Consider the following 25,530-nt stretch of genomic DNA (forward strand, 5'->3'; position numbering starts at 1 on the left):
CATATCGATTGAAAACATGGCAAATACATGGAAGAAATATAATTCCATAACCCCACCGACACAAAAACTCCAGACTCGACATCATACGCATCGTACTAGTAGCGCTATTTATACACGGGCACACCACTGCTCACCAGATAATAGGCAAAAAGCAGCAAAAAGCAGCAAAGCCAAACCGGCAGAAAATCGGAATTTGGGAGTCAGAGATTGATATTCCACCTCTGGTATCCGAGACAAACCCATGTTCGTCTCAGACTAAGACTCATGCCGATACTGATACTGATGCTGATACTCATGTCCATATCCCCGCCATCCATCCATCGCTCACTGTCTCGCTGCCTCCCTCCCTTCACCCTAAAAGAACCCCCAGAAGAACCCTCTCAGAAAACCAGGGGTGGGGGAAAACATAGGATGTGGGTGGTGGTGTGCAAAAAAAACACACTATCATCGCCTTGGAAAGAAAACAGAAAACTCCAATCATGCATGCGAAACCCCACACAAGGGGAATGGAAGAAAAAAAAAGGTAAAAGAAAAGGGGGCCATGATTCATTCGCAAGAAAAGAATGAAGACCATAGTCGCCATGTCATCCTGCTGATACCGCAATGCACCCCTCCACACGCAAACACACAAAAACACCCACCCATTACGCCCTCACAGCACACATGCCCCAACACCGAAAAACCACCTAGCACACCACACCTCTCTCCACCTCCACCCTACCAGAAACTACACCACCCAATATAATGCTGACACAGATTCTCCAGATTCGTCGCCTCCTGAATCAGGCGATCGACCTGTGCATTGCAATCCAGTTCCTCGCCGGGGCGAAAGTCCTTGCCCGTCAGCTTCTCCTTGACGCGACTGAGGACCTGCAGGGCGCGGGCATTCTGGACCTCCTTGGCCTCTTGGTCATTGTTGTTGTTGGCCGCGTTGTTGTGGTGGGCCGGGGGCGCGATGCTGGATCGGTGACGGGGGCGGCCGACGAGGGAGCTGAGTTCGGCGGCGTCGCCCATGATGGATTGCCGGCGTTCAGACGGGTAGTTTGGTTCGGGGGGGGATTCGCCGCGGTGGCCGAGACGCCAGGTTAGGAGGGGGTCGTGGATGAACTGGAGGTTGTGTTAGCGGGTGGACTACTTGGGCGGGCTTTTGTCTTGTTCATGGGGCATTTGTGGAGAGGAATGGACGACTTACAGCTTCCAACACCGCCATGACACTCTCCTTGTTACTCCGCAATACCCGCATGACATGCTCACACGTCGTCCGATAACTTCCCTCAATGTTACTAACTTCCATTGCATACGTCAACATGCGCGTCAGACGGAACGGCACACGCTCGGGATACTTTTCGCGATGCATGGCCACCTCGAAACAGTCGCCGAAATCAATGTGAATGATCTTGCCCGTCACGCGATCCAGCATCAGATTACTCGGGTGCCGATCGCCCAGGCCCAGGATATAGCCCACCATGGACATGACGGCCAGCGAGCGCGTGTAGTTTGTTCGACGGTCGAGCCAGGCTTCCGAGGATTTGGACTTGAGCCAGAGGACGCGGTACAGGTCCTGGCCGGTCGTATTGTCCAGCGCATACCCAAAGACCTCGACTTTTTGCATGAGCGTGAGGCAGTCATAGTCAGGTGCCATTTGAAGCATGATACGATGTTCAATGTTGAGGAGAATCTTCCTGCTGTCGCGGTACTCGCGAATGAGAACATGGAGCGTGTCGCTGTTGGGCACAAAGCCGAGGAGACCGGACTGCGTACTAAGCGGCACGGCGGCATAGCGTTGAATATTGAGATGGCGCTTGCGAGACTCGACATCGTTAGAGAGGAGCGTGTTGCAGAGGCCAAAGAGTTGCATGACGCGTTCGTCCTGACGGATATCTTCATGGCCCTTGAGAATGTGCGTGTGTGCTTTTCCGTCGCTGCCACGCATCTCCAGTTTCCTAGGTCGCTGTTTGGATTGGATGACGGTCGCCACCGGATCAAAAGACATGATCCGAATGACTGGCTTGCCAACTTGATACGTTCCAGGAACAGCAAGCTCAAGGTCATGCGCCTCCTTCAACTTGGGCGAGACGTACTGCAGCTCGAGCGTCATGAGCGACGGCAACTGTCTCGCAATCTTGCGGAAGACCTGATAGTATAGATCCCAAGCCTGGTTCAAGTCGCCAATCTCTTGTGACGTCCGGAAGGTATTGCACCAGTCCCTAGCCTCCTGGAGTTCACGGCCAAAGGATTGGATAAACGAAATCTCCCGCAATGTTTCCGGGCCCTTGTCGAGCATGGCATGGAGCGGTGCGAGTGTGGCGAACATACCGTCGATATTGTGGTCGCCAAAGTACAGACGACTGGCTTCCTCGAGACCCTCATGCCACTGTTCGTGCCAGAGTACCGCGATACGGATCAATTCGTGGCTGACAAGGTCGGCTTGCTCGACGAGCTTGGGTGAGTGCTCGCGCATGGCTTCCATAAGCTCCTTGGCAGATCGTGAACGTCGCGTAACATCCGACTTCATTGACACAGTCAATGGGAAGACTAGTGCTTGGGGATGGGCTTTGCCAACCTCGATGAGGAGCTGGTGGATAGACTGTCGGACCGTCGGATTTGGCTGGTTGATTCGAGCCAACAGTTGCGGAATGACTTCCAGCCATGTATCAATGGGAACAGACTTTGTCCCTTCGCTGATTGTACGATTGACCTCTGGTAGTCCACCGTGGCTGAACCATAGTGTAAGCAGCCTCAGAGTGTCCTGAAGTGAACTAGTAGACGACAAGGCAATCGACTTGAAGAAGCCGGTGATGGCCGGCACAACATGGTCGTGCACCATGTTCGAAGGCACATCTGTACCCTCCCTGTCCGTCTTTGCCGTAATCGAGTTGATGACTTCAAAGTTGGCCAGCGCCCAAGCATGCCACGCCTTGTACCAGTTGTGATTGTACCGCGTAGCGGCCGCGTACGCTGACAAGATCTCGTGTACGAACTCGTGCTCCCACTCTCCATCCTGAAGTTCTTGCTGCCAGTCGCCCTGTTTGAGATAGCACTTGGCGAGGAGACGATGGGACTCGGCGAGCTCGGAGGGAGAGACACCTATGGTTGATCCACTTAGCATACTTCCATTCATACCATTGGAGCCGTTGTGTCCATTGGCCACAGCAAAAGGATTCATGTTGTTGAACATGTGCTGGCCATTGGACATACCGTTGACGCCATTCTGCGTCATCATCGGGTTCGCAGCAGCTCTAGTCTTCATGGCGAGATCTTCCGAAAGTCGCCCGGTGAAGTCCTTCATACTGTCCAGCGCTTCCTGCTTGAAGTGTTGATCGGCCCACATGTATTTGTACGTTGCGTATGCGACTGGGTGCGGAATCTTCGCCGCGTTTTCGCGGACGTATTCGACGACCCTACTCTCGCCTGATCCTTCTATATCCAGAAGTTTCTGCAGCGCCTTGTTGGCGAGATTCATGCGGTTATTTTTTCGGCACAGGTTGGTGTACTTGATCCACATATCTGTGCCTTCGTGTGGTGTTATCACAAGCTGCCGGACCTTGATCATGCGCTGCCAAACCTCTGGGTTAGGCTGAAGCCCCTTGAGCCGCTTCATCCAAGTCTTCCGCATGCTCTTCTGCTTGTCGACGTTTTTCTCGTTTTGCTTGTACAGCATGATCTCCTCGAGTTCAGCCAACATCTGAACACGAATCATGGGCAGGTAAGCACGCTGGTATGACTCTCCGAGCAGCGAGCTGAGTTCCGTGTCCAAACCTTTGCGAGCTTTGGCGATTTCCTCGACGGCAATCTCGAAACGATTGTTGTGGATGTTGAGAATAGAGGCGAAGAAGGCTCGGTCTGGAGATTGTTCCTTCATGACAGCAAGGTAACTGTCCATATCCGCAAATTTGCCAAGACCCCAAGCAGCTGTCGCCGCCAAAGGAGCAATCGCCTTGCGATACTCTTGCGTTGCATTGGCCCACTTCTCCTTACTAAGGCTGGAGAGCAGATCCCATTCACCAAGAGCATGCAGACATCGCATCTTGCCCATGGTCACATCAAACGAGTCTGGTTCCTCAATCTCTCGCCTCTGGTACGCCGCTAGCGCATCGTCCCACTTCTGCAGCTTCTCAAACCACGTCTCCTTCAACTCGACGTCTTGGTAATTTTGGGCCTTGCGCAGGATACCAAAGGCGGCATCGGTTTGCTGGAGCTGGTTGTTAATACTAATAAGAGCTTCAACGGCGCTGGAATTCTGCTCTGCGTTGAACTCGAGCTCTTTGTAGTGCAAAGCCTTGGCAAACGCATGACACTTTCCAGCATACATGCCCAGAATACGGACATCGATGGGAAGGGCCTTGTCGTCGTGCTCCATGAATTCCGCCAAGTTCAGCAGCACTTGCAGAATCTCGGGCGGAATGTTGGGCGATGTCAGCGCTGTCTCAATGGAGCGAACCAGCTCCTCTTGGTATTGATCGTACAGCTCGGTCCAACAGGACACAAAGGCCGAATTGAACAGGCTTCGTGCAATGGGCTGATACACACTACCGAGAGGAGTACAAGCACGCAAGGCCTGCTGAGGAGACTCTCTAAGCAGCTCGACACTGAACCTTCGCATCCACTCAATCCAATCCTCTTTCGTGGTCTTGTTCGACGCTTCCCAGGCCTGCTTGAGATGCTGTTGATTGACAGCAAGTTTCTTCGTGAGAATTTCAGCAGGATTGAGATCTTCGTCATCCTCCCCATAGCGCTCGTCCGGGCTCAAATCTTGTGGCAGTGGCTCACCCTTTTGCAGCTTTGACACGATGCGACCATAGTTTTCATGGGGTACCTTGTGGGCAACCAAGATCTTATTGACAGTCGGCACAAAGTGGATATAGTCCGGTCCAAGTTGGAAAATCAGCGCACAGAGTGTTTCGAGCGCAGTCTGCTTCAAGCTAGGCTCGTTACCGGCCAGGACGCGGCAAAGTGGGTGCACGATTCGTGCCGCAAACTCGGAAACATTGACCTGTTTCGAGAGTCGGCCAAGCGTCTCTATCGCCAGCCTACGAATGTGTACAGGTTGTCCAGGCTTGTCGAACATGTTGACCATGACCGGGATGATGAGATGCATGTACTCCTCCGCACTCGACCCAAAGATAAGGAATGCATGAAGTACTCTCTCCGAAGGGAGACGCTTGCCGGTGTGGTCAGAGTCTAGGACGCTGAGCATGAGTGGAAGAACATCCGCCAGGTAAACCTTGAACTCTCCCTCCAGCGACCGAGCAATAGCTTCGATGAGGGAGAGAATGGTAGCTTGTAATTGTGGACTGCTACTCCAGTATTCTTTGATGGTCGCTAAGATGGTGGGCAGGTATGGTCGGATATGTTGGCGAACAATGCGAACGAGTGTACTAAGCTGGTTGAAGTAGCCTTCTGACCGACCAGCTGGTGTAGAGCGAATGACATGTAGGAATCCGGGGACGACCTGTGCAAGGAAGGGTACACATTTGAGACCCATGGTCGCATAGATGTTCATGACAGCTTCGACGATGGCGGTGTGGAATTGTATAAGGGACGGGTCCTTGAGTAGACCCATCAAAGTATTGATGACAATGGTTGGGTAATACTCCTCATTTGATGGAGTGATGCCTTGCATAATAAGCGATACATCTGTGACTGCTTGGGCTTCCATGATGAGATTCCGGTCGGGCGATTGCTCCATGATCTTCTGGTATTCGTCGGGGTCCAAGGCACCTAAGGTACCCATAAGCCTAACTGTCTCCCTCCGAAGTTCACCTTCAGGCTCAGTCTTCACAATGTTCATGAGAATGTTCATGAGCTCTGGGTACTCTCTATACGGCTCGATGACATAGCCAGCATTGGATGCGAGCTGTCCAAGAGCTTTGAGTGCAGAGAAGCGCTTTGCGTCTGAAGTAAGATCCTGCATGAATTCAAGAATGACGGGCATGAGTTCCGGGATGTACTTGATCATACCCTCCCCGCCGACTGTAGCAAGGTCGCCGATGGCCTTGAGCGTGGTAGAAGCGACTTCCGGATTTGGGTCTTTCGACTTGGGTAGAAGCACAGTGACAATGGGATCGATAAGTGGTTTGATGAGACTGTCTGCAGCCCCAACAAGGCTACTGATGAGCTTGGCACTCTCCTCTTTGCTTCGTGGACTGTTGGCGTAGTTGACCTCTGTGAGTAATTGTAGGAGAACCTTGCGCAACGAAGGAAAGACATAAGCCGGATTGACCGTTGTTAGACGTCCAATAATGGACATGGCAGCCTCTCGGATACCAAAGATTTCATCATTGAGCGCCAAGAACAGAGTGCGGACATTGTCAGCCTTCCCAAGATGCCTGTCGAATCTAGCATCCAGTGCTATTAGAACTTCCCATCGGATCTCCGGGTCAACATCTCCAACGCCAACAGTCAGTAGTTTCTCGATGATGTCGCCCACGACCTTGGTCGCATGGGTACTGGTCTGGTGCACAATGGGATCTTTGACGAAAAGTTGGCAGCAGGTCAAGGCGGCACGCTTCCGTATTTCAGGATTATCCGCCTCCACATATCGAATAGCTACATCGCGGACGAACTCGTTCAGAACATGGCCTGTAAAGTCGAAACTACCGAGCGTATGAAGAGCGAGGGCAATCTCAGCCTCTCGCGGGGCGATGGTCTGTGGGTCTTTGTGATCTCGTGTCCATATCTGGGGTGGCTGCGACACCTGATAGGGGCTGCCGAGGGGCAAGAAGTGTCGGCCGGCGAGGATCTGACTGAGCAAATCAAGCAACTTTTCTTGAATCATTGGTCGGGACGGAGGTACATAATGCGCCATATCGACAAGAGCTTGAAAGAGGGAGTCGCTCAATCCACACGAGAAAATGGGATCCAGAAGGCGTTCGACAGACTTGGTGAGTGCCTGACCAACAGCCGCTGCAATCATACTAAGACACTGGAACATGGGCGCTTCGTTGACCATGGACTTGTTGCGCGCTTTGGCGATGAGACCCTCTTGAATGAAGCCAAGTATGCCCTCGAGGTATGGCGAGATGGCTACCCCCACAGCATTCGCGATTCTACCGATTGCCACAAAGGCCTTGTCTCGGTCTCGGTCTTTGCGAATGAGGCCCTGGAGATGCAACATGCATTGGTGGAGATACTTGGTCGCAAATTCGGTAGGCGAATAGGCGGCCAGTATGGGGATGATGAGTACCACTTCGCGCCTGACGAGGGCATCACGATGATCTCTGTACTTGAGGACCGTCTCAACAGTATCCTTATACTTTTGATCGTTCAAGAACATTGTGCTCTTGTCCAACAGTTCCTTCATTGTCAGCAGCGAGCCGTGAATGGCTTCATTGGTGTTGATGGCAAAGCCACGCTGGATCTCGTCGTAGACCTTGCCGAACCACAGTTGTCGCATCTGCGAGTCGCGTGGTGATATAATCTCAAAGCAAGCGCTAATCGCCTCGGCGGCAGACTCTCTTATGAGCACCTTAGGATCACGGAGCGCTACCCAAATCACCTCGAAGATCTGTGCGATCCACTGGTACATGAGCGTGGGCGAGTTCTTAGCCAGTTCGCGCAGGATGAGCACAGCGGCAAAGCGTCTATTCTCCAGACGTTCGAGCTGCAGCCATTCGAGCGCACCCTTGACTTCTGCCTCGACCAGCTCGGCCGTGAGCGTGCCACCAGGTTTCGCGAGGCGCCCGAGTGCTTTGGCTGCCACGACCATGGCGGTGATGTCCTGGCCCCGCATTACCGCCCTAAGGTAGGATGCAAAACGCGTCGTCTTCTGGCCCGCATCGTCGCCACGGAAGTCGATGAGTGCGTTGAGCGCGTGAATGCCGCCGATGCGTTCGTTCGAGTCGCTGCCTGTGACGATGAGGCCCGAGATTTTGGTGTAGACTTCATTGTTGAAGTTGGTGAAGACATTGGGCGCGAGTTCTGCAGGGAGTCAGTCCTTAATTCTCAATCCCCCTCCCCCTCTTTCGTCTCCTCCAACCTCCAACCCTAACCAGAGATAGTGGCGGGGCTAGGCTGCGCGGTAGCTGGCTGCTCTCACCTCGATGCGCTGCCTCTACTGTCTGTCGCAGGGTATTGGCTGCTCGTTGTCTGGTTTCATCATTCCTGCACAGATGTTAGTCCTCCTCCCGAATAGGCATACAACGGTAGTGGTGTAGAAGCTTACTTTGACCGCAGCTCGTGGACTATGCGGTCCAGCTGGGCAGAGAGGGGACTCTGCTGCGCCATCTTGTCGGCTTCACCTGAAGCGTTCGACAGCTGGAGACGAGAGTTCTATTCCATCCATATGAGGGAGATGTAGCCGTTAATTTGTTTGTGGCGGGCAGGTAGGAATTGGGGCTTTCTAGAGTTGACGTTATGAGCTTGTCCCGACTCCCGACCCATGCTAATGCTAAGAAGGTCGTCTTAGGGTAGCGATGCGATGTCACGAGCTAAGGGCGTAGGTTCGCTAGTGGCCCGAGCTTGGGTCCCGCTCCCCATCCCCCTTCACCGAGAGCCCAATGAGGAAACAAGATTGGCAACGACAGGTGAGACTTGACCAGTGCCCTACACTGCCATGGCCCACGGTTCAACCGGCATAGTAAAGGTGATTGTATGTACAATCCGACAAAAGTAGCAATGCCAATCAAACAAGTCACACGCATGCAAGGGGGTCCTCTTCTCCGAACCTCTCTACCTAGAAACATGGCTGTCGTCCCTCATACCCATATGCATCCATGCTCCAATCAAAACAACAATATCAAAGACATTTCCCCTCGCCCTTTTCCAACACCTATCCACTGACCGAGCGCCAAACACGGGTACCACACCACACACACACACACACACACACACACACACACACACACTCACTCACTTTCAGCCATAGAGGCCCATGTGCGGTCAGGCATCACAATAATCCCAGTCGCCCTACTACAGCCAGCCCAGCCTTTACCCAATAACACCCTGCGCAACCTGGCCCACAAGGCCGCCAATCTGCCCAAAGAAAATGCTCTTGAGAATCGTGGTGCCCTCGCCCATGGTCCACATGCCCGCATCACTGAGCTTCTTGATCCAAAGCGCCTGTTCCTCCTTGCTAAGGTCATCCCACTTCTTGGCCTCCCCATGCTTCTCCAGCACGGTCTCATGGTCGTCGTGCACTTCTGCGCTCAACGTACCATCCGATTCGGCGTTGTGGCGGATGACAAGTGCTTTGCTTGCTGTCGACGGTACCGGAGCTTCTGCCTCTGGGTTCGAAAGGACGTGGGGAAGATGGACGTGGAGGAGGTCGGCGATACGTTGCGTCGTCTTTACGACGGGTGCGTTGGCCTTGTTGAGGATGGCTTCATGCCGCTTATCGCGGAGCGTTTCACCAAATGTCTTGTGTTGGGCGGCGGCGTTTTGAAGGCTTGCGGGAAGTATGCTCTTAGTCAGGTTTCCCTCTGGATCGATGAGTGATTGTATAAGGAGGGCAATGACAGCCACGACCATGGCTATCACTAGGTAGGTTGCAGCTGCAAACAGGTTCCTCGATCGCGCCGTCTGGAGAACATGGCGGGAGCCGTGAGATATCAGCGGGAAGGTCTCTACGGAAATGGTGTTGCCGAGTGAAGTGGTGGCCAGCCGTAGGTATTGTGGGACCTTTTTTGCCGAGGGATCCTGTGGATGGTAGGGAGAGAAGACAGCCTTTGTGATTTGTACGTCATGTACCTGCCAGCCGTCAATATCCTTCGACCAGGGGCAATACCGTCTCAACTTACATTTTCATAGCTGTTGAAGGCATGAAGCGAGCTCAATGAGTCTTTCGCCGGCCCATGATAGTCCATTGTGTACACATTCACGGAGATGTCTATCGCAGCTATGGCGATCGCAATCTGATAGGCACCATCTGCATCCTTGTCGAGCAAAGCAACGTCGAGATCGGTTGCTGCCTTGATATGTCTTGGTAAGCTTTTCCTCGCGATGATGCTTCCAGGCCCCTCCTCGTACAGATGCAGCACCAACAGCTCAACCCCCGTTCTGTTTGGCTTGTTGGTGAGAAGGAGAAGATGCGTAGGCGACAGCCATCGTACGCATCGCAATTTCGACCTTGGACCTGAGCCGAGAGACGGGATTGCGTACACCTTCCTGTGCAGATTTTTGCCCTTGGCTTTCCTCGCATTGAAGTCATAGTTGACATCCTGAACGAAGACTTCCTGGTCGACCACATACGTAACCCGAAACTTGCCTTCTTCTCGTGTAAAGATATCAATGTCGTTCGCCTCTTGGCCCTTGTGCAGCATGATACGTCCGATGATATCCTCCTTTTGTGGCTTGTTCGATGTCGCGCTGAAAATGACGACCTCATTCTCGTCGCCTGCAAGACTCGATGCGATTGCGCCAATCCGCCTGCTGGGTGATCCGGAAGCGCTTCTCTGCGCGGGTGATAGTTTCACTATGCGCTGGTATCCCTCCTTCTTGCCATTCGCTGTCTTGGGCGGTGCAAAGAGCGAAGCTTTGCTCAGGAAGCCTAGTGTGGCTTCCGACTTCTCGCCCTTGCCGCTTGAAGATGTGCTCTTTGGGAAAGACAATTCAAAGGCCCTGAAGTGTTCGTTTGCGCCTCGTAGTCTATCCTCCTCACTGCTGTTGATGCCAGCGTATAGTACCAGCCCGTCCCGTGTCGCTAGATTGGCCAGACATGTGACCGAATCATCAGTCGACGCTTCGATCTCGGCAAAGGATTCAACGGTTGGAGCTCGTGAGCTGAAGTCGAATGCGGTAATTTGGTTTTTGACTCCTACCGATTGAAGTCAAACGTCAGTCTATGCTCCCGAGATGCGATTGGCAAGTACTCACCATGTCGCCCTCCACCGCCGCCGCCGCCGACTACGAGAACGGCAGGGCGCGAGGTGGCAAAGTTGGCGGCAAAGATAGGATAGGAAGCTGTGCAAGTCAGCTAGAGCCTATACATTGGCTGTCGTAAAGCGTTGCGCACTCTTTGCCTTTGAGACGGTAGGGCGCGACATTGGGATTGTCGGCGGCGAAGTGTACGGTAATCAGCGGGAGCGCCGCCGGTGGAATCAACCTTGGAGGACTCGCAATTCAGAACAGATGTGTTCAAGTAGGTCTAGTGGATAGGGTCGCGTAGGTTAAGGAAGAATGCGGATTTGAACTGCGACGAGAATAGGTGACAGCCAAGGGCAGGGTTCGGAGATACCTTTTTGTCCACGTTGCGCGTGGCATAGATAGCCTGCAAGCCTCGCGCGGGCACTCGCGTCATCGGTTCCCGCGACCTTCTCGCCATGAACGCCGCCTATCGATAAGTAACTGTGACACAAGATCTTAGGTATGACATTTTTAGAAATCCACTTCACTGAAGCCTGCGTGGGGGGGTGGGGGGGGCATCTAGGGCAATAAAGTTCAAGACGCTCGTCGCATTGATTCACTTGAAGACAAGATATCGAGGCAGATGCCAATGTCACCCCGTTCTTCACGGCGTCCTTCACGGCGGCTCGACTTTGAACTTGAAAACGACGCGTAGTAATTTCGATAGTAGGTAGGCCCATAATGGTTCTACCTCTCCCCTACAAGAAGAAAATGCTATCTACCGAGACCCTGGGTGTGCCGCCAGTCGTGGCCACCACCCAGCATGTGGTCGCCCACGACTTACCATGTCTGGCCGTGGATATCGTCCTCCTTTCGCGCATCAAACCTGGGCAATTCGTGTCGACAACAAGACCCCACCAACGCCGTACCAGCCCAGATCCCACCTCCCACTAGCAGTACCAACGGAACCCCCTCTCCACGCACCGTCTTCGTACGTGAAAAATCAAAACGCCAGGATGCTCGCTAATGCAAAGTTTTCGTCAAAAGAAAGGAAGCTATCTATATTGTAATCGTCATTCTGTATCCACGACAATGCTACTGTTGTGGTATCGGAAGCCCGTTTGCGAGCGCAGCTTCAGCACCGATTTGTGCTTGCGCAATCATCTCAGCCTGGTGCACAGCGCCTTGGACGACTTGTTGCTCTTCTGGAGTCAGGTTCTTGGTCAGGTTCTCATATAGTGCAGGTTGTTCTTGTTGAAGACCTTCTTGCTATTAGTTCTCGAGGATACAGATTCGCTGCATATATGAAAACTTACGGAGCAGTGCATGCTTAAACATGCCATAGGGCTCGACCTTATCGAGGGGCGTCTCAAGAAGACTCTCCTCCTCCAGCTCATCATCATCATCGTCATCAACAGAGGAGAACTTCTGGGCCTTCAACTCGTCAGCAGCTGCGAGTCTGGCCAGTTCCTCGGGACTCACCTCTTCGTTCAAGAACTCGAGATAAGCGGCACTCTCATCCTTGATGTCTTCTTGCTCATCTGCCTCGTTGTTCCAATCGGCTTCTTGTTCCCATTCCTCATCCTCTTCCTCATCGTCGTATTCGCCAGCAAAGTCGAAATTGTCCTCCTTCTTGGCTTCCTCCCGATCTGCAACTCTAATTAATTTCCTTAAAAAAGCATGATATGGCATAGTGACTTACTCTTCAAAGCTGCAGGAAGGGTTTGGAACAAACGAACAACACCCTGAAGCAGACGCGGCCACCCTTGCTGCACACTGACGGGTACGTCTTGTGGTGCCAAAGAGAGAAGAGCGCAAATGGCTGAGATGCAGAGCTTCTTGTCATGGACTCTAGTGAAGTTGTCGATACTTGAGAACCAGAAGCTGAAAAATTTGTTTGTCCAGCCATTGCCCTCAAGAACATGGAGTGCTAAAGCGGGGTTGTAGTAGATGGCGTTGATGACTACTTCCATTAAATGGATTCGAAGAGACTTGACTTTGAGCTCATCATTGGTCAGGACCTGCATCGCCAAGGCAATAAACTCCGGTACAAAGTCGTCGACATGGCCACGCATGTTGAGCATGATGATCTCGGAAAGCTTGCAACCGCAGATGCGGTCTACACCACCAACCTTGTCGTCCTTGAAGATGGTGCGTACCATGTCCACAATCGCATCAAGGTACAGGCGATTTTGGATCAAAGTGGCGGTGCCGTAATTGACAAAGTTTTCGAGAGCGGGCAGCATATCTTCAAGGTAGAGCTCTGCACCAGCCTTGAAAGTCCTGTGGATCAGCTCGAATGCCTGCCACATGGTTCCTGAAATACTCTTAGCCGCAAACGTGCAACTGTCGATAATCTCGAAGACTTCGTTATAAAGGTCGTAGAGCTTGTTCTCGAGCGTAATAGTGATGACAGGCATGAGAATCGTCTCGAGATGTAACAGAACATCGGGTGTGCTTTCGAGTGTTAAGATGAGGGTTCCAATGGTTTGCAGGACACCGAGCGCGGTAATACTCTTTTCATCCAGGTAGTCACCATACTCGCTCTCCTCACCCTTTTCTTGATTTCTCGCCACAAGTTCGCGCACGATGCGCAGGTATGTGTCGCGCAATTGCTCGCTAAGGGCGACTGCGAATGGCGTTAATTCTGGTGCGAATACCTCGACAAAGTCTTCCATGACGTTGGAGAGAGCATCCACATCAACCTCGTTGGCCAGTTTTAACAGCTGCTGCATGACTTGAGGAATATTCTCCTTCATGTTCGTCCTGATCATGTCATGGCGAATCAATGGCTGAAGCGATAGGGCGGCAGCTACACGGACAGGGAGGGCAGGATCGGCCATTGATTCAAGAATATTGCGGTAGATGATCATGAGGTTGGCTGGGTCCTTGAAGTCGAGTTGTTCGAACTTTTCGAGCGTATCACAAGCACGAGCACGGAGGAATCCGTGAGGGCTGCGGAACTCTGGGAAGATGTGGCGAACGAAGAAGTACTCGACCTGATCTGCGATTGGGCTCTTCTTTCCGAGAATCACGCCCGATAGTGTTCCCAGCATGCGTAGCGCGCCCTCCTTCTCGCGGGGGTTCTTCTCGTTATCCGGCGCAGCCTCGTATCGGTTGACCACTTCGTTGACGAAGTTCAGTACGGTGAACGTTTGCTTTCGGCGACTCTTGGTCAGCGTGACCAAGAAATTGGTAGCGGCGACGTCAGGCGATGTCACATCTTCGTAGAAGTTCAACTTTCGGTGCAGGTACTCTTGCGGCTCCTCCTCGAAAAGTTCAATATCCCCATCCGACTGACACAGCACAGGAAAGACGAGATGTGCAATGAGGTTGTCTGTGTGAGGCTTGAGCAGGGTCCACATGGACTTTGGCTTGATGCACTCGTCAAGGAAATTGAGTGTGTAGTACAAGCTGGCCTTTGATAGCCAGACCTGCTTTCCGACCCATTTCTCTACTTGTTGTAGGTAGACCTTGAGGATCTCTGGCGCGAAATTGGCGATGAAGTTCTTTGCAACTTCGGTATAGTCGATTTCGTTGTTCTTGCCCAGTGCTGACGGGTTGCCATATCTGTTCAGGGTTAGTTGCGGTCCCGAGTTGTGGCCATGCAGGAGCACGACGCACCTAACGTATAATCTGTTGAGATTGGCATATGACCACTTCTTCGCCTTCCACCAATGGTTCGTCTCCCGCTCGTCTAGATCATCGGGGAGGGAGGTCGGTGGGGGGTCCTTGCCGACAACGGTGAGGAAAAGGGTCAACCAGCCGACCATGACCTGCTGCTCGCGCAGAGACGCGGGGAGGTCAAACTAAAGACACATTAGCTCCAAAGCACGTGGCCGTGTATTCGACATTCTTACGTAGATTGCGTGCTTGTACACCTTCAACACGGTCCTCAATATTTCGCCGGCTTCGAGGCTCGTTTCGCCTGCCAGAGAATTGCCAATGTTGAGCAGCTGGGGGAAAGACAGGGCGACGATCTTGTCGAAATCTGCGCGGTTCTCGCCCGACTTGAACCTGTAGATTTTGCATATCGCCAGTAGACACTGGACACCCGAGAAGACGGAGGCGATATCGCCAGCATTCAGAAGTTGTACGGTGATGTCGAGGAAGTTGGGCCACTTGGTGGGGAAGTCGTATGCAAGGATCTTCTGCAGGGTAGGGATGAGTTGTATGCGCACCTGTGGCGGCGAGGCGACGAGGATGGGCACGAGGCGGTTGCGAAAGGACGTCTTCTCCTCCTCTGGGATGGGCTTAGCCTGGCTGTACTCTTCAGCCGGCGACCAGCCCTTGGAGACACGGTTCTTCAGGTAGACGACCGCTTCAAACAGGTGTCAGTACTTTTTTTTCGCAGGCGGCCATGTTCAGGACGGCGCATCGACTTACTCGACAGGCGGACTGCGCTGTCCTGTTCCTGCTCTAGTAGGGTGAGCAGGGCATCTGTGAAGCCTGGCTTCTCCTCAGCCTATTCCATACGTCAGTGAGTTTGTAGGAGTGGGGAGGGAGGGGGAAGGAGGGAGAGGGCGGCACGTGGTGTGCGCATGTATTCTGCAGGAAGACGCACATGCTTCAGGTCAAGTTCGGCCTGTTGGCGGATGGCGGCATTCGCGTCGAGCGTGGCCTGGACACGATCCCGCAGGCCCGCAACGTCCATGTTTGGCGGTAGACGGTCGACGGTAGACGGTCGAGGATCGAGGGTCGAGGTGAAAACGATGCAAACAGGCTCAAGGCCGGTGCGATGTCGGTTGGTGAGTGATGTCTGCTTGGAGCGCTGGGGCAGGCGCTGCACGAGGGGTGGATGACAGGCGGTCAGTCGAATGAAGGGTCCAACAAACAGTCAAAAAGAAGGTAATTACCTGGCTTGGGGGGTGATTACTCTCTCAGAAAGAAGGTCTATGGGAGACTGTTGCGCCCACAGCCCACAATGCAGAGAGAGACAGACAGAGCAGACGGCCAAGAGAGACGGATAGAGAGAGAGAGAGAGAGAGAGAGAGAGCGGGCGAGAGCAGTATTAGCGGAAGGCGGAAGAGACTGGGTCCACAATCGTCAGAGGCCACAGGTAGTGTATGCACAAAGTCCAATTTCTTCTTTTTCTGAGTTTCTGAGTTTCTGTGTTTCTTTCTTCTTTTTTTTTTGGCGCCCTTGCGACTTGGGGGGGCAGCGTAAAGTGCGGGCGGAATTGAGGGAGGGGCAGTTGTCATCAATTTTGTGTGGACCAGAAGCAGCTCTAGTCACTTAGCACGTGGCCAATGCACACACCTCCCATTTGTATGCCAGAACCAGTTCACCCAGCACATTGTTGCACTCCCACACAACCACCACCACCACCACCACCACTACCACTACCATCACTACCACCACCACCATCATAACAACATCAACAGCAACAACCACCCTCGGACACAACGCCACTACTGCTTGCTCGCAGGCCATGATTATCACCCTTCACTCTATTCTTCTCGTCCCCACACGCCAGAGTCTACCCCCCTCGTCGACGTACCTGCAGCCTCATGCCCTTCACTCCACTCCACCCGCCCTAGCCTCATCTCTTCCAGCCAGTACCTCGCCTTACAGGAGCATCGGTTCGCTTACGCACGATGAGGACATGGCAGTGCATCCCTCTGTACCGCTTTGGGCCATCTGCCCTCCCCATCAATGACCTGTAGACCTTGCTTCCCCGTGTCGAGTCTTGTCTTGTTTGCTGCCAGGGCATCTCAAGCATAGCATACGGCAGAGCAAACCTTCTCTTCGTGCTCAAGCATTCAAGAAGCATGCTTCCAGTATCGCATCGGTATCCATACGTCCTTCGGCAAGTCGCATGGCTACCGGCATCAACGCAACACCTTGTGCTACCACACCAGCCTATAAAACCCCGACTCTTGCGCCACCGTCACCGCGCATCCGGCATGCTGGTGTGCATCAATAGTCGACCTCGCATCGAAAACCTGAATCGTAGTCGACCGTTGCACCTTCGCCATGCTAAGAATGGCAATGGGAAGACAGGTAAAAGTTTCGTGTAGACCCAGATTATCTCCGCATGTGCTCTGCAATTGCAGTCACAGTTAGTCGAGTAGTGTGTGACATCGGACTGACGACGGAATGACAAAGAGTTTACCGTGCGGTAGATGGACGCCACAAGTGCTATTGAGCGTAGAGGATGGCGCGCCCTGAACCCTGAACAGGTACAGCCAAGTGCTTTCATCATGTCAAACGAACTCTAAAGCCTCAGAAGGAGTCAATTGGCAATGGGCGCCTTTTGACAGTTGTACGTCATTGTGCACACGACAACCTTCCTACAATAGAAGTGTGAAGAAAGAATATGCAAAAGGACAAGACATGACACAAAGCGAGGAAACTGTTGCGGTAATGGTAGGGCTGGGCAAGCTAAGTTTTGCAACATTCCCCGCCAACGGTGATCCATCACAATTCCTTCCTGCGGGAACGCTGCATATCACTCACCTTGCAGCTCGTTTCATTCCAACCCACACTTTTGGTAGCTTTGCAAAGATTATACCGACTATACTCTACAAACAATCGCTTCGCCACCCTCAGCGTCAGGGGCACTTGCATCGCCCCGCTGATCAGCAAAGGATGGTACGATGTCGATACTCAAGGATCAAGAAACAAGCCTCCTACAGTAGTACTCAATCCGGCAAGAAAATAGTCCACCTACCGTGGTGGGTCGGCCGCTATAAGTTACTGTGTATGTACATACAGTACATCCAGAACCCCCAAAATGACTCTCGCAAAAAAGCAAACGGCACCATCAAGATGAAGGTACCACCCAAAGTCGGCCCTTTGCCCAACACTTCTCAGGCCACGGGATTTTTCTCCCAAGCACAAACACTTGGCGCATGAGATGGCTACACGCATTCCAGGTATACACATCGTGTTCGCAAATACTTACCTCGTCCGTGAACCTCTCTCCGTCGCCTCGATCGGCAAGATGTTTTTCGTTCGATTGTTATTCACGCAAACCCCATCCCATGCACACCCATGCTCCTCGTCCCGTAGTCTCGGTCAAAATAGTTCATGCACTTGTTTTGTGCCTACCCAGGATATCTCTGCATCGCGTAAGTGGTTGCGCACTGTCTCCCAACGAACCCACCGCATCAGCCCGAACCACGGCCTCCCCCCTCTCCCCTCTCCCCCCCTACCCTTTCCCCTCTCCTCGGGGTCCCTCCCGTACGTGTCTCACATTTGCCGGGACCAAGTTAAAAATAACCCCTAGATCGGTTTGAAACACCCAGATTCGGTGCACGGGTACCAGGACCCGCTATCCCACCACAACGACAACCACGCTCCACCACCATGGTCCCTCTCTCCCCTCAACCACACACACGGACCACGTGCCTCACCTTGGCCACGCACGACTTTCCCAGTGCCCGCTCTCGTCTACCATGCATGGTGTTTTCAACCCAAAATGCTAGGGTCAAGGGTTGGCTATCCCGCTTACTCTTACCCCTTATCCTTACCTTTGCCCTCTCTCTTTCCAAACACCGACGCAAACCGACATGCATCACCACGCGGTCGTTTGTGGGAGTGCTGGTCTCGGTGGTTATACCGTTGGTTGCACCGTAATTTACAGCGTGGGCTTTTGCGACCGTGGGTTTTGCACCGTGGTGGAAGTGACAGGCTCTTGCCTTGCATAGGCGATGCATGGTGAGAGCGCTGGGTGCCTCGGCTAGGTTGGAGGTCGGACGCATCCAGGTTGAAGAGTTTTCACGCGCATGGGTGGATCGATGATGGAGAGGCGGTGATGGTGGGTTGGGGTGCCGTGGCTTCTGGGCCAGGGAGGGGGGCGAGGGGAGGAGGAAGGAGAGCGAGAGCGAGGAAGGAGTCGTGTGGTGTAGATCGCAACGGTCGGCTGAGTAATATTGTACTTTGACCATATCCAATGTCTACGTCAAAGTCAACGTCAGAGCAGGAAGAAAGGAAGAAGATACAACAACAAAACGGTACATCTCCACATACCTTTATATACCCAAACCTTTCAGTGCCCGCCTCCATGTGTGCATGAACTAGGTAAATGGAAATTTATGGGCGATAGATGAAATAGATGAAAATTCAATCTAGCAAGTTGTATCGGCATTCCTGGCGGTCCAGTGTCCACTCGTAGGGCTCTACCAGATTCGTAGTGTGCTTTAGTGGCTATAGTAGATGTATAGCAGGTGTAGTAGACTTACAGCAGACTTACAGTAGATATAGTAGAAATACAGTTCATGAACGAATATCCACTATCCAAACCAGAATCTGCGTTTGCGTTATTTACTTGTAGGAGTTGTATTGTAGGAGATGATTGAGGGGATTCAATAGATAAGGGATAGATGGAATAAATGGAATTCAATATCTAAACTTAAACATTTCCCCCGTGTTGTTATTTACTCCATTCACCCTGTTCACCCTGTTCACAGCATTTATTGTTATCATCCTCCTCTGCGCCTGCGTGGCCTGCCTGTCTGTGTAGTGTCGCATGTACTGGCACATCTATATTCGAAGCTTCTAGCACGGAAAAAAATCAAGGGAAAGCAAATCCTACTGTATTTCCCCCGCAAAAAAACATCGCATCTGAAGAGTTTTCCGCATCTGGATTGTGCGGGAAATGTTGTATATAGTAGCAGTAGGGATACGGGAAAGGTTGTAGGATACATAAACGCTAGCTGATGTTTTCTTTAAACGAAACGTACCGTTACTTTCAGATCTAAATCTAATTCAATTTGTAGGAGTATTACAGGTTCAGCTCAGTTTCCAGGTTCCAGGTTCCAGATTCCAGATTTCTCTGGGTCTGGGTCTAGCTCTCTAACACAATCCCACCACCTCCAAGCCCTAGCATACACAGCAACATACCCCGCATCCACGACACCTACCCACAATTCCCCCAAAAAGGATTCCCATGTGCCATGCCTTCCCCACCCCTCATGTCTGAAAAAGTGGCTCCGCTTGAAAAGGAAGTGTGGATAGGAATGCATGCTGGATCTGGACTTGGATCTGGGCGGGTGGGACTTGGGAAGTGGGGTGGATACGGGATGGTGTGGTGTAAAATTGTATAGTACTGTTGCATGAATATATATAGTCATGTATAGTATGTTGGTAGTATGTAATGTCCCACTTCACATTCCCCATATACAGTACCTGCCTCGCCGCATGAACCGCCGCCATGTCGGGACCCCAATAAAAGAAGCAAAAGCGGGGGGTGGGGAACAGTGGGACACGATGGGTGGGGAACGATGGGAGGAGAATGGTGAAACTGAATGAAGGTGTGGCTATGGTGTGATCGGTGGCCGGACGAAAGCATGATTCACAATTAGATGAGAGAGGGGAAAACAAAATGTGTAAAATCTCCCCTTCATTCTTCTTCCATCTCAAAACCCCTCCTCACCCTCCACAACCACGACCCACTACAAATACAAACTCGCACAATTACAAATATCCCTCTTGATCAACTCCTGACACGTCCCCATCTTCTGAAACAACGTCGGGTCGCCAATAATTCGCGCCGCATTCTTCACCTCCCTACACGTCTCATCCAGGCGGGTAATCACCCGCACAATCGTGCCCTCCATGACATCCGTCAGGTCCGTGATGCGGTTAAACGACATGCCGCGCGCCCACTCATACACAACTTCGACCATGCCGAAGCGCGGCTTACTGACAAAGTCGTTGGAGTCGTCGGCCGACAGAATGACTTGGTGCAGCGTCTGGATCTGGTTGACCTTTTCTGATATCTCGATGATTTTGGCGACGCCGCGTGAGAGGCTGGCGGTCAGGGTCGGTTCGATTTCAGTTTTTTCTTGGAAGACAAAGGCGGAGAGGAGGGCCACGATTTCTTCAGGCTCGTAGCTTGCGAGGACATTCTCGAGGATGAGCTCGGTGAGGACGAGCTCGTCGGCTGAGTGAATCTGCGTATCGGAATTAGGTTTTGATTGGGGACCGGGAGAAGGCGTTGTGACATACCTCGCAGGCTACCTTGCCTTTGAGCTCGACACGAGAGCTTTCGTCGATGAAGCCAAGGTCTTTGAGGACGTGGATACGCTGCTCATAGTCGGGCAGTAGCTGTAGGTTTTGATCGGACATGAGTTGGCGAAGTGCAACTATGTTCTCTTTGATGAGCCATTGGTCGTGCTCCATGGCAAACTACAAATGTTAGTGTGGCCGACATAGCAATAGAGTGGGTATACGTACATGCTTCAAGAAGTCAGGGCACTTCAGACAGTCCTTGGAGACTGCATCCTGTCCAACCTTCTTTCGGAGATCCTCCAGTTCGCGGAACTTCAGACTCTTGATGCGGCTATAGTCATACTCATCCCAGTCTTCGTATCCCCATGACTGGCACAAGGGCAAGAATTGAGCCTGAGCAAGTTTGAGGGAATCTGGGTGCAAAGTTAATAATTACTCCTAGCATACAAACTCATTGCTTACGCTTCTTCCGGCTTAGATTTTGCACCGAAGCTGGTACGTCAATCAATGATTTCGTGAAACACTCGATATCACTGAGAAGTACGAGCTCGCTCTTTAGGATCAGATCTTCTGGTTTGTTTGGCAATCTCCTGAAGAATTTTGCAAAAGACCCCAAGTACGGTAGCAAGTCATCGGCTTTACGGTCTTGGTGCTGTGCAATCTCCAAGACCATGACAGAAGGTTCGTTTCCTTTACTTGTGCCTTCCCGGAGCAACATGCCGGCCGTTCTCTTCTCGTCCTAATTTATCTTTAGTAAACATTGCATACATCGAGCATGTCCCAGTTCGAACCTTTTTATAAACAATTAGTCGGTTGGCTCCGAGCACCCGCCGTCCCACAGGGTTGATCAAGAGACTCAGGTGCATTTCGTTGGTCAGACGCTTGTACTCCATGCACGCTTGATGGCAAGCCTCCAGGTCCACGTCGCACACCTTGCATGGCTCACGCTTGATCTTCTCCAGGTCTGCCTCTGACACCTTGACCTTGTTTTCGTGCTCCGGAAGTAGTGCTTGGGTAGCGTTCTCGCTGAAACTACGCTTGATCATTTCCTCAATCTTCAGTGCTTCCACACGCAGAAGGTTCAACATCATGTTGTAGGTAAGTCGGAACTGTGACCTCAGCTTTGTGGGTTCGCCCAACATCATTTGCCTTAGTCGTCCTGCAGGCGGAGCTTCGTCGGCTCCGGGTGCACAAACGATGACCGTACCCACCGTATCGAGACCTCTACGTCCAGCACGACCGGCCATTTGTGTATACTCTCCAGGTAGCAAGTCTCTGAATTCGCGTCCATCATGTTTGCGGAAACCGGAGAAGACCACCGTCCTGGTGGGTAAGTTGAGACCCATAGCGAAAGTCTCCGTGGCAAAGAGAACCTTTACCAGCGTCTTTGCAAACAGTATCTCTACAACTTCTTTCACGATAGGTAGCATACCACCATGATGAACAGCAATACCACGACTGAGCAACTCCCTCAGTCGCTTAATTTGGGGCAAGTCTCTGTCTTCGCGACTTAGTCTCGCCAGGGATTTCTCTATTGTCATGTGAATGGCGCTCTTTTCTGCAGCCGTGCAGTAATCCAGATTCGACAGTGCCTCGGCATTCTCTTCACAACGCTTCTTGGAGAAGACAAAAATGCACGCCGGCAACAATTCTTTGTTGCGGAGGAATGAAATGAGGTGTACCCATATGTTGCGGTCCTGTGCAGCCGTGGTACGGCCGCCACCACGCCCGGTCCTAGCAATGTTGCCCCGCCCTCTGGTAGCAGGGGGACCTCCACCACGAGGCGCTCCACCTCGGCCTCCGGGCGCCTGTCCTCTTCCCCGTTGATTTTGGCCTCCTCTAGCAGGAGGACCTCCGCGACCACCTCGGCCAGTTGGAGCCCCTTCCTTGGGTGGTGCGACCTTCTTGTCCTTGCCAGAGAGTATGTCGTTTGCATCCTTCCAGCCACTGTCGAGAAATTTCTTGTCTGCGGTGACAATTTTATGTATATCTTTCCCAGCCCAGAGATAATGCTCCAGAGGGATCGGACGCTTAGCTGTGGAGATGACGTAAATGTCCTTCTTCTTTGTGCGGCCGACCCATGAGGCAAACTCATAAGTATTTGGTACAGTGGCTGAGAGCAAGATGAGAGTAACGTGCTCTGGCAGCATGATGATGACTTCTTCCCACACCACACCACGCTCAAGATCATTCACATAGTGAACTTCATCGAAGATTACAAATTCGACGTCCCTGATCAGGTCTGCTCCTCTATAGAGCATACTTCGGAGAATCTCCGTAGTCATAATTAGACAGCTTGCCTCTGGACGTATTTGCACATCTCCAGTCAGGATACCAACATCATCGAAGGTAAGGCGGAAGTCACGGAACTTCTGATTACTGAGTGCTTTGATGGGAGAGGTATAGATGGCTTTGGTCATGTGCTTAGCAGCAAGGGCAATAGCATACTCTGCAACTACAGTCTTGCCAGCAGAAGTGTGCGCGGCCACGAAGACCGAGTCCCCGTTTTCCAGATGGTACACTGCTTCCTTCTGGAACGTGTCCAGCTCGAATGGATATTCGCGTGCCATGTCAGGAACGAGCTCTCGGAAATTGGTGATGTCGCGGTTGATATCCACCATGTGGGCCCACTCTCTTCCACCTTTCCGTCCAGTACTCATTGCAAGTGGTCCATGGGGAGCCAGAGCAGGGAACTCGACTGGTAGTAGAGAGTCTATTTCTTCCTCTGCCGTGTTCGCATCTTCCTCGGTGGATTCGCCACCATCAGATTCACCGCCTTCTTCATCCTCATCAGTGTCGGCACGTGGCTTGGTCATTGAGGCCTCTCCAAGAGTATCTTCCACTTCCTTCGCTGCCTTGGAGTCTGTAGTTGGTTTCTTTTGAAGGTCCAGGCCACGAGTGAAGCCCGGTGGAATTTCCAGTAGCCCTCCTTCCCCGGCGAAGTTAATGACGCGGTCCAGACCGCCAGATTTTCTGGCTGCTGCGCTCTCTTCTTGCAAGATCGCCTCATCTTCAATAGCTGCAATTGCTTCCACGCCATCGAGACCACCAGGAGCAAAAGGGAAGAAGCCAGCCGCACCACGTACAAACTCGGCTCGATTGGCCGGTTTACGGAGTAGAGACGTGGAATTTTTTGCTGTCGCGGAGTTGGCTGGTACAGTTACTTCTTTATAACCGGTGACACGGCCTTCTAATCCCTCACGCGTGAACCGTATAATGGTCCGTGTCTGGGTGGGCGCTATCTGAAACAAGCTGCGGTAGTTTGTCGGTGCATCCCACCGTTGCTGCAACCGATTCAACCACTCAGTGTTGAACGAGCTTGAAGGTGTCAAAAATTCGGCTTCGAGCTCTTTCTGGATCATCTCTTTTGTTTTGCGCTGCCGTTTGCACGGCCGTTGTTCGCCAGCTATCGAGTCGATCCAATCTCCATCAGGCTCGAGTGCATCGACGCTCACCCGTAGCCTTTCCAGCTGGGCAGAAAGAACCTCCATGGCCAGTGAGGATGGTGTCGGTTTGCAAGGTGGTGATTGTTTTGAGGCTCAAGTGGAAAATGCATGACGTTGCCTGTCACTGCCAAGCCACGGATCTCGCTTCGCTGGAAGGATCCACTGCGACGCGGGGCACAGAGGCCAATGTACAACTACCGGTAACCTTTGCTACAACCTAACAAAGTTGCTGTCAAGCTGCAAGCGCCATCCAATTCAGCTGCAAGCATGCACCTAATAGAAATGATTCAAAATGCTCTCTGATACGACCCTGAACGCCATGCTATGCGTGCACCTAATATCTGTTGTAACCTCAGGTGTCTCGTGCAGTCTGACAGATGACTGTGGACTGTGTCTGTGCACACGGGTTGAGCTACCTACCGACCTACCTACCACATCTCCTCCATGTCCGCCATCGCCTCCATCTCGTCTGCAAAAGGATCATCATCTGCCATTTTCGTCCGTGACGGCAGAGAAGTGGGCACGTTCGATGCATCTGGTGCGCCTTCTGCCAACAGTGCATCTAATTCGTCTTCGTCCGGATCGTGCCCCGATTGGGGTGTCGTCCGCCTCGATGTTGCAGTCTGGTCTCGTCTCTCAGCATCCGTATGTGACGCATCGTTGTTCTCGGTAGGGTCGTCTACACCCTGCACTGTGTCTGCGCTCTCCTCTGGGTGGGCAGCAGTTGGAGGAAGTTGGTCTACATCGTCATGCTCTTCCTGTTCTGTGGCGCGCCTGGGCTTTCCTTCGTCTATCCAATCCTTTCGCATTATCTGCATCCTCCTGGTATGCCCAACTTTCTCAACCATGGCAAGTGCATCGGCGAATTTGGCGCGTGGGTACAGATCGTCCAGCCACAACTGATACATGTTCAACATTCTCGCAATGTCTCCATACTGCAAGTGAGTTAGTCGCACAGGACACAGATGGATGGAATTGCACCCACCTCGTTTCCTTTGCCCTTGAATCGCAGCCGTTCCTTCGATATCCTCCGCAGGCGGGGAATGCCTGCATCTGAAAGAAGTCTTTCGTCATTGAGCTTGGGTATTGGTGTTCGTTTCTTCGTGATGATGACTTCCTCATCAATTCCCAATTCTCCCGTGTTGTCTGTCGGCCTCCGTTTTGACGCATTCGTATGTACCTGGACAGTGCTTGCCGCTGCTGCCTCATCTCGACCCTCTATGATGCCGTTTAGAATGTCATCAAGCTCATCGATTGGCGGCGCATTGCCTGCGGTGGAACTGGGCATAGACATCGCTGAGCAGAGCGAGTTGAGTTCGGTGGGACTTTGTCCAAGGCAGCAGAT

The 25,530-nt window shown here is 52.4% G+C and overlaps 7 protein-coding genes across 7 annotated transcripts; 2 read left to right on the forward strand and 5 right to left on the reverse strand.

The window, feature by feature from the left end:
- Positions 1-55: 55 nt before the first annotated feature.
- On the reverse strand, positions 56-8,378 carry IAQ61_002609 (uncharacterized protein). Its single transcript, XM_066095612.1, has 4 exons — positions 8,165-8,378; positions 8,039-8,103; positions 1,193-7,920; positions 56-1,107 (listed from the first exon to the last, which is right to left on the reverse strand). Exons 1-4 carry the CDS (start codon positions 8,224-8,226, stop codon positions 718-720), a joined length of 7,245 nt encoding a protein of 2,414 aa, XP_065954448.1. The 5' UTR covers positions 8,227-8,378; the 3' UTR covers positions 56-717.
- Positions 8,379-8,928: 550 nt separating this feature from the next.
- Positions 8,929-10,982, reverse strand: IAQ61_002610 (uncharacterized protein; the record flags this gene model as incomplete). Its single annotated transcript, XM_066095613.1, has 4 exons — positions 8,929-9,687; positions 9,738-10,753; positions 10,813-10,899; positions 10,952-10,982. The coding sequence occupies 4 exons, from the start codon at positions 10,980-10,982 to the stop codon at positions 8,929-8,931; spliced, it is 1,893 nt and encodes a 630-aa protein (XP_065954449.1).
- A 541-nt stretch (positions 10,983-11,523) lies between these two features.
- IAQ61_002611 (uncharacterized protein) lies at positions 11,524-11,736 on the forward strand (the record flags this gene model as incomplete). Its single annotated transcript, XM_066095614.1, has 1 exon — positions 11,524-11,736. The coding sequence occupies one exon, from the start codon at positions 11,524-11,526 to the stop codon at positions 11,734-11,736; it is 213 nt and encodes a 70-aa protein (XP_065954450.1).
- Positions 11,737-11,877: 141 nt separating this feature from the next.
- IAQ61_002612 (uncharacterized protein) lies at positions 11,878-16,079 on the reverse strand (the record flags this gene model as incomplete). The annotated part of the gene is made up of 10 exons (XM_066095615.1): positions 11,878-12,044; positions 12,099-12,216; positions 12,265-12,431; positions 12,485-14,352; positions 14,407-14,591; positions 14,643-15,103; positions 15,169-15,247; positions 15,347-15,565; positions 15,639-15,642; positions 16,042-16,079. 10 exons carry the CDS (start codon positions 16,077-16,079, stop codon positions 11,878-11,880), a joined length of 3,306 nt encoding a protein of 1,101 aa, XP_065954451.1.
- Positions 16,080-17,118: 1,039 nt separating this feature from the next.
- Positions 17,119-17,640, forward strand: IAQ61_002613 (uncharacterized protein; the record flags this gene model as incomplete). Its single annotated transcript, XM_003834470.2, has 1 exon — positions 17,119-17,640. The coding sequence occupies one exon, from the start codon at positions 17,119-17,121 to the stop codon at positions 17,638-17,640; it is 522 nt and encodes a 173-aa protein (XP_003834518.2).
- Positions 17,641-20,180: 2,540 nt separating this feature from the next.
- On the reverse strand, positions 20,181-24,230 carry IAQ61_002614 (uncharacterized protein; the record flags this gene model as incomplete). The annotated part of the gene is made up of 6 exons (XM_066095616.1): positions 20,181-20,681; positions 20,737-20,916; positions 20,965-21,152; positions 21,202-21,478; positions 21,531-23,890; positions 23,942-24,230. The coding sequence occupies 6 exons, from the start codon at positions 24,228-24,230 to the stop codon at positions 20,181-20,183; spliced, it is 3,795 nt and encodes a 1,264-aa protein (XP_065954452.1).
- A 383-nt stretch (positions 24,231-24,613) lies between these two features.
- IAQ61_002615 (uncharacterized protein) lies at positions 24,614-25,479 on the reverse strand (the record flags this gene model as incomplete). The annotated part of the gene is made up of 2 exons (XM_003834473.1): positions 24,614-25,120; positions 25,171-25,479. The coding sequence occupies 2 exons, from the start codon at positions 25,477-25,479 to the stop codon at positions 24,614-24,616; spliced, it is 816 nt and encodes a 271-aa protein (XP_003834521.1).
- Between the last annotated feature and the right edge of the window lie 51 nt (positions 25,480-25,530).

This window comes from Plenodomus lingam (assembly GCF_022343315.1).
Source record: "Plenodomus lingam strain CAN1 chromosome Unknown contig_14, whole genome shotgun sequence".
NCBI lineage: Eukaryota > Fungi > Ascomycota > Dothideomycetes > Pleosporales > Leptosphaeriaceae > Plenodomus > Plenodomus lingam.

What these genes read in the sequence shown, in the direction of transcription:
- IAQ61_002609 (XM_066095612.1), bottom strand. Translation starts at nt 8,226, where the DNA reads ATGGCGCAGCAGAGTCCCCTCTCTGCCCAGCTGGACCGCATAGTCCAC. An exon ending in GTCCACGAGCTGCGGTCAAA is followed by an intron (nt 8,104 to 8,164) that starts GTAAGCTTCTAC and finishes ACATCTGTGCAG; the next exon opens with GAATGATGAAACCAGACAAC. An exon ending in TCATGGCGGTGTTGGAAGCT is followed by an intron (nt 1,108 to 1,192) that starts GTAAGTCGTCCA and finishes CACAACCTCCAG; the next exon opens with TTCATCCACGACCCCCTCCT.